Consider the following 8189-nt stretch of genomic DNA (forward strand, 5'->3'; position numbering starts at 1 on the left):
ATGTATATATATATATATATATATATATATATACACCTTGCTACGTGTACTGCGTTAGGCTAACCGAGACTTGTCATTTGCACTTATATATTGTTGCTCTTTTCTTAGTTAAGACTGATTAACTTGTACTCATTTGTTAGTCGCTTAGTATAAAAGCGTCTGCTAAATGACTAAATAAATAAATGTATTGTTCATTGTTCGTTCATGACAGTTAATACATTAACTAATGGAACCTTATTGAAAAGTGTTAACTTAATATTAAATATCAATATATTTTTTTTATTCACTTCTATGTAACAGAATCAGATATAAGTTGTTGTTGGTTTTTTTGGGGGCTAATTATCCAATTCAATATCGCGATACTATGCTGTATCGATTTTTCCCCCCACCCCTACTATCTAGGCTCTGACAAAACATTTTGGACATATATATAAATAAAATGCTTGGAATTGATTTTGTTTAAAAATGTAAATTATGCTTATGTATACTGATTTTGTATACAAGCATAATACATTTATACATTTCTTTACAAAACTAAAAAAATCTAATAAAAATGTATGTTAATAATAATTGTGAGAATAATATTAATGCTATTATTATATAATAATATAATACGAATACTGTAATAATAATGAGCATAATAAAACTCACTTTATAAAAAACTTTTTTTTTTTTTTTTTTTAATTATTCATTATCAGGACTCCAATATTTGTGTTTTACATTCTCCACTTATTATAATAAATAAAACATTATTTTGTATCGTGGAGAATGTAACATATCAAAATTGTCCTGATAATGAATAATAAAAAAAAGAAAGAAATAAAGTGATTTTTTTTCTTGTTTTTCTTTTGTTTATTTTTTTTAATTAATTTTAATTGAGTTACATCAGAGAACTAAGAAGTGTCCAACATACATATAAACTACTAAATTTAAAAATAAAATCTAAATAAACTTCCTGACCTCACTAATTGGCTGTTTGGTTGTTGGATGACTGGTAGACTGCTTTAACCATTGCTAATTTCAGCATGTAAGTCAGGCTCTGTTGTCTGTTTATAACCACATTCTCCATAATCTCAGTGTCTTGTTTCATGTTGTAGAGGGAAATTTGAGTAGTGTGGTGAGCATCAAATTCTGTAATGGATCGAAGCAATCCAAACACCTACAATGATAGTCAGATAGCCTTATATCACCAGTCCAGCACAGAAATGGACCACACAAACAGGAGACATGCTGTAAGAATAGCACTGTTCACATTACAGCAAACATGCACTCACCAGCTGCTCACATGCTTACTGATGAGCTCAGAGAATCAGTGGTGACTCGATACTAGTGCAGATGTCTTATTTCCCTGTTATATTCACACACTCTTCAAGGAGCTTTGGACCTACTCTTGGGTGGTCTGGGCCATATCTGATTTTAAGTTTAGTAGTATGTATGTGTTTTAGCAGCATATGGGTGACTAGACACTTGCATATGTGTCCTTTATATGTTATCTGCCACTAATAGGCAGGAAAGTGGAGGATTGTGGGTAGATTAAAGAGGGAGATGCTGAAAGATGACTAAAGCAAGGAGTTGGACACTTCATAAATTCATCACACACACACACACACACACACTTACTGAGTGTTTCTTGTCTCTTCCAGATGAGGAATCTCCTGGTCTGTACGGCTTCCTGCATGTGATTGTCCATAAAGCCACAGGCTTCAAAGAATCTGCAAGTAAGTCAAAGTCTCTTGTCTGTTTCACTTTTTTTTTTTTTTTTAAGTATATAGAAAACACATTTATCCTGCATAATATAGGATAATGGAAACAAGTCATTTGTATAAATCAGTATTTCCCAAAGTGTGGTCTGTGGCCTACTAAGTATTGTAAGGGGAGCTGCAGCCCACATTTTGGGAAATGCTGATCCATACAGATGTATTGTTTTATTATCCCGAGCACAAGTAATTGGCCTCATATGTTGGGGAGAAAGGAAAGAAGAGGAAGATTGTTACTGAGAAACTACACTTTTTTTCCCAACTGTTCACCTTAGATGAACCCTCCATTAGTTAGCTGTAGACACTATTGTGTATCACTGTAGCAAGTGTGCTTACAGTAAGTTACTGTGATTGTGTAGGTGAGTGATTAGATGAACAAACCAATATGAACGAAGCCACAAACCTCCCTACAGAGATCTTTAGTATATAATATGTATGCCATTCATTGTATGCAGATTTCTGAATGACTTATGGGTACCACATTCCCCAAAATAAGCCGTATACAACAGAACATACTAGGGGAAGTACCATCCCACATTTCAATAGAGTGCAATTCGGTCCTGGAAGTAAAAATCTCATTCATTTTCTCTATAGGGAATTGATTTTTAACTGTATACACCTTTAAGGACAGAGCTATTGTGAGCTATAAGGTTGTTAATCAATGATATATATGCTTTTGTTGAATCCATCAGCCTACATTATTTCAAAATGTTTTTTAAATAATCATGTTTAACATTGAAATTCCTGTTGGAAAATTACATTACCCGTGATTCTGCAAAGAAATATCCAACAATCAGAGTAATCGAGTGAATTGCGCCAAAAGAGCTAATTTGTATGTGTGTGTGTGTATGTATATATATATATATATATATATATATATATATATATGCTTTTATATAGCAGTAATTTCACATTCAGTCTTCAAATTAATGTAAGGCAAAATATTTTTTATATTTATTTAATGGCATCTTTTTTTATAACTGAAGGCGAGTATCACTGATACCAGTACTACTGATTTCTCTATGAAATTGTTTTTTCCCTCTAATATTTAACTATTGACTCCAGCCATTCAACATTACAGTATAATTGAGAGCTATCAATTTTAACATTTATTAGACTTTATTAGATTTGAAAAAAAAAAAACGTATAATTTAAGTGAACTTAAAACAATCTTCACATAAATTAATTATAATAAATGTTGTATTTAGCTACCTGTGCCCTTCAGCAAGTAGGAAATTAAATAAACAGAAATTGATAAAGTTATCAAACACTAAATTCTAAATTAAATAAAGATGGACCCAGTGACCGTTTACAATCATTGGACAGATGAAGATATTTTCCCCTGTTGTAGTTACTGCGTCATCAGAGAGACTTGCGACAGCAGAATCCAGTTGAACACCAGCTAGCTGAGCAGTATCCTAGCTGCTGTAAATGGGTTAATGCAAGTTTACTGAAAAATGGCTAGAGAATTTTACTTGCCTGACGGGACAAATAGTTTGATTAAAACTTAAGTGACAAAAAATAACTTGTGGCACATTGAAATTTGAGAATGATTCCTCTGATTTTATTACATTCAGTTAAAACAGCGACTGATGATGGATAGTGTATTTCTGGTATCAATGTTGCGCTGTTGAGGCTCGTGCTGCCTGTGTCTGAGAGACACATAAAGAAATCAAATCAAATGAGCGTAACAGCATACATAAAGAAACTCACAAAACAAACATACTGAGGTAAAAATTTAAAATGTTTAGTTTATTTATAACATGATGTAGTTAAATAACATACCATGACATGGGGGCTATTTTTCTGAATATTTTCACGATTGCAAATGTTACATTGATTTTAGTTCAACAAACTAGTAAAGTATATTAGATACAACTATGACTGTTTTGTTCTATTTCACCAACGAAAATAGTTCCAAACAAGGATCAGAACAGAAGTATTGCATATTCTCCAAGCGACACTTGGCGTTTTTGTTACTGAATGATTCGGCGTTTTGAAGGAATCGGCTGAATGAATGAGCCTACTTTAGTCTCATGTTTAAATGTATGCATTTTCCCCCAACATTTCTTATTTGTATATTCAAAATTATATTTCAAACATTAATCTCATAAATTATTTACTGCAATTGTAATTTTGCAGTGTAAATTATTTAATTTGATTGGTAACAGCCTTATAGTGTATATTGAATTTCTTGATCAATTGTAAGATTTTGACATGAAAGATGACACTTACATTTAATAAGGTTTTAAAATATTGGCCTTCATAAAGGTAAATAATGTCCTGGGGTAAATATTAAAAATCTGCAGATTTAAGTATGTAAAAGCTGATAGGACACTAATGAAAATATTGCTTCTGAATAAATCGTTTGCATCACCAAAAATCTTGGTGATGCTGTGCTTTTGTGGGGATATTGTCTGCTGATTTGAAAAGTTCACTGTAGATTGTAATTACAAAAAGCATTTTTGACAGCGATGATATTTTGTTTTCTTTTTACATTAAACACATTAAATATTACATATACGTACAGTGTGTAAAATAATGCAACACCAAATGATATGTCTGGCAGAAATCCAATACAGCTCAACATCCAAATAACACCGTTCCTACAGTAAAGCATGGAGGTGGTAATATCCTGTTATGGGGTGTTTCTCTGCAGCAGGGACTGGACCACTTATCAGGATCGAAGGAAAAGTTGATGTGACAAAATAACATCAAATTCCTGAGGAAAATCTGCTGCCCTCTGCCAGAAAGTTGTCAATTGGAAGAAGGTTTACCTTCCAACATGACAATGACCCAAAGCACACAGCAAAACTGTGCACACTGTGGTTGAAGGAGAAAAAGTTGAATGTCCTGCATGGCCCAGTCAGAGCCCAGACTTAAATCCCATTGAAAATCTGTGGAATGACTTGAAGACTGCAGTCCACAAACAGTCACCATCAAATTGAACCGAACTTGATCAGTTCTGCAAAGAAGAGTGGGCAAATATTGCAAAGTTAGTAGAGACATATCCCAACAGACTAAAGGCTGTAATTAAAGTAAAAGGTGGTTCAACAAAATACACAAGGGGGTGATCCTTTTTCCAACTCGGTGATTGTTTTTTCATTTTATTTTTTAACATTTTTTCTGACATGTTGGTGATATATATTTCACTTGGATGTTATAAGTTGCATAAGTTGAGTAAATTCAGCTGGATAAAACAAAAACTGTGTCTGTCTTCATTTCAGGCTACAAAGCAACAAAATGTGATTATTTTAAAGGGGGTGTGGGGTTGTTTTCTATACCCACTGCATGTAATATAATGTGTATTTCCATCACAGGTTAGGTCTTAAATTTCACATAAGGTGGTATTAAAAAGGTCTTTAAAAGTCTTAAATTTAACTTGTTCATATCTGTAGACACTCTGATGTGACATTGATTTATTAATAAATAATTAATATAATTAAAAGCTTAAATAATTTACTGTTTGAAATGCTTAGATTGTTAGATTGTTTTGCATAATTTAATGTATATTGTATACTGCTCATTTTTTTAAATTTAATTTCATTCAGAACACAGCATTTTTTTCTACGTATTTTCTGTTTTACAAAGAAATACATTTCATTACCTTAACAGTTTCATGTTGACTTTAAAATCAAGCCGACAAAAGCCTCTGCAAAGGATGAAATATGTGCACTGTGGGAGTTGCACAACATTCATGCACATAGAAACTCCTTTGTTATGTAAGTTCCTTTTTAGGGTAGATTAATCTGTATCTAAAAATGGTCTCCCATCTCAAATTCACTTGGCTCCTTTACACAGAACAATACTCTAAGTATTTTGTAACCTGAGTACATCAGCAGCACTGTGGTCACCATGGCTGCTGCGTCATCACTGTATCAGAGCTTGTCCTGTGGGGCTTCACTCATAAATATTTGCATATATATTTACACATTATGTCTCTTCGCTTTTTGAGGTCAGGGCTCGAATGAAATACCCAAATCACGTCTATGTACAGTATACTAATGTGAATTTGCATAACAGACACATGTGGCAAGCAGACCCGATCAGCTCAGCTCTGATAACAATCAGACCTCTATTTTAAAGCTTAAGAAATTGCACAATATACTTACTCAAGACCGATTCAAAAGAGCCATTGTATAAGGTTTTTTGAGTGCTTGTTTTCTTGGTTCATTTTTTGTGTTTGGCTCATCTGAATTCATTTGTCATGGAGTTTGTGGTGTTGTGGTCGCCTTGAATGTGACAATGAGAGCAAACATGTGTTCTGCATATGGATATGCAGGTGTTTGAATATCTTTTTATATTGGGATGCACTTACTCCTTCTCAGCCGCGGATTGAATCCTCCTCTCCAAGTCTTATTAAAGGCCTTGAACCACTCTGACAGGAAATGCATCCAAATCCTCACTCTGGGCCATTAATGAAAACTGGGTCGTTGACATTGGCTTCCTGATAAAAAGAAAATACTGACCCAGAATACTAACCACAACTTTTGACCTTTACAGTAAATGATTTCTCTTTACCTTTCTGCTAGTTTCCAACCTCTAATCCTTTTGTTGCTTATTAGTTGCATATGGCTCGTTCATACAGCAGCAGATTTATCAGTCTTCTCAATAATAATTTCACAATATTTTTGCACATTGAGTAATATTGTGTAAAATAGGTGTTCTCACCTTCTCATTTGCTATCATTAAATAAACTATATAAATGGATTATTTTAGAATCTACACACAATATTTGTGCAGAAAATCAGCATGTTAGAATGATTTCTGATCGTGTGACACTGATCAGTAATGGATGCTGAAAATTCAGCTTTGCCATCACAGTAAGAATTTACATTTTAAAATATATTAAAGGGGTCATATGATGCTGCTAAAAAGAACAGTATTTTGTGTATTTGGTGTAATGAAATATGTTTATGCGGTTTAAGGTTCAAAAAACACATTATTTTCCACATACTGTACATTATTGTTTCTCCTCTATGCCCCGCCTTTCTGAAACGCGTCGATTTTTACAAAGCTCATCGATCTGAAAAAGCGAGGTGTGCTGTGATTGACCAGCTATCCAGTGCGTTGTGATTGGCCGAATACCTCAAGCATGAGACGGAAATGTTACGCCCCTTGCCATACTGTGATGCCCTGTCCGGCCGGAGCGACAAGACAAAAACTTTAAAACCCATTATAAACGAGGCATATGTTGCATCCAGTGGGGACATAATTACGGATTATAATGACTTATACTGTATTTTTACACGTTGCGTTGTGTATCGTGCTGCGTAAACATAAAACCATGTCTGCATTTGTGATAGGAGAAATGACAAACAACAAGCGCTACTCTACACTACTCAAAACTCACGTTTGAATCATCAGTGGCAAATCCTTTAAATGAAAACGTACTTACAGACTGAGTCAGAACTGCCGGCATTGTAGTCAACTCTCCCAGGATCAGTAAACAGTCCTCCATAAAATGTGCCGGCAATCCACAGCACGAAGTTGATGTATTTCCTCAGCGACCAGCACGGATCAGCTCTAGGCATGACGAAGCGATATCGTCCTCTTTTGGAAGACCAAACAAAGTAGTTTCGCTTTCACAACGAAAAACACAGCGGCCTAGCGTGAGCGAAAGCCCCGGCTTAGCCTGAGCTGAAGCCGGGCAAGAGTGAGCTGAGGCGGCGGGATCGAGAACGGCGGTCCCGGCGGATCCGACGAAGGAGCGGTGAAAACGGTGAAAGCCAATCCGGCGATCCACAGCAATAAATTGATGTATTCCCTCAGCGACCAGCACAGATCAGCTCTAGGCATGACGAACCGGATATCGTCCTCTTTTGGAAGACCAAACAAAGTAGTTTCGCTTTCACAACGAAAAACACAGCGGCCTAGCGTGAGCGAAAGCCCCGGCTTAGCCTGAGCTGAAGCCGGGCAAGAGTGAGCTGAGGCGGCGGGGTCGAGAACGGCGGTCCCGGCAAAGGAGCGGTGAAAACGGTGAAAGCCAATCCGGCGATCCACAGCACTAAGTTGAAGTATTCCCTCAGCGACCAGCACAGATCAGCTCTAGGCATGACGAAGCGGATATCGTCCTCTTTTGGAAGACCAAACAAAGTAGCTTCGCTTTCACAACGAAGCACACAGCGTCTTCAGGACATGGCGGCAGCGGCAACAATACTACAGTGAGAATAAAAGTTACGCCTTCTTTCTTTGCGTGAACATTTGGGCGGCGTTATGCAAATCTTCCCACATAGTGAGGTAGATATGTGGGGGCGTGTTCGAACGAGCCGTTTTAGGTAGGTGTGGCTAACTCTTAACTTTTATAAAGAATATCTCTTTGGATTTGAGACTTTAGTCTTTGCAACTTTACAGATCTTCTTTATGCACCAAGAGCTTGTAACACTCCAAAGAGAAAGGAAAAAATGAAATCCCATCATATGACCCCTTTAA

General features: G+C 35.8%; 1 protein-coding gene across 2 annotated transcripts in view; it reads left to right on the plus strand.

Moving 5' to 3' along the window:
- LOC107731041 (active breakpoint cluster region-related protein-like) overlaps positions 1-8189 on the plus strand; it is a 199620-nt gene that overhangs the window by 134692 nt on the left and 56739 nt on the right. For both annotated transcript variants that reach the window (XM_016542017.1, XM_016542018.1), the window contains exon 14: positions 1644-1718. In XM_016542017.1, the coding sequence (XP_016397503.1) occupies positions 1644-1718 (75 nt within the window). The remainder of the gene's footprint in view (positions 1-1643; positions 1719-8189) is intronic.

Source organism: Sinocyclocheilus rhinocerous, unplaced genomic scaffold (assembly GCF_001515625.1).
Source record: "Sinocyclocheilus rhinocerous isolate Xijiao unplaced genomic scaffold, SAMN03320098_v1.1 scaffold157, whole genome shotgun sequence".
Lineage (NCBI taxonomy): Eukaryota > Metazoa > Chordata > Actinopteri > Cypriniformes > Cyprinidae > Sinocyclocheilus > Sinocyclocheilus rhinocerous.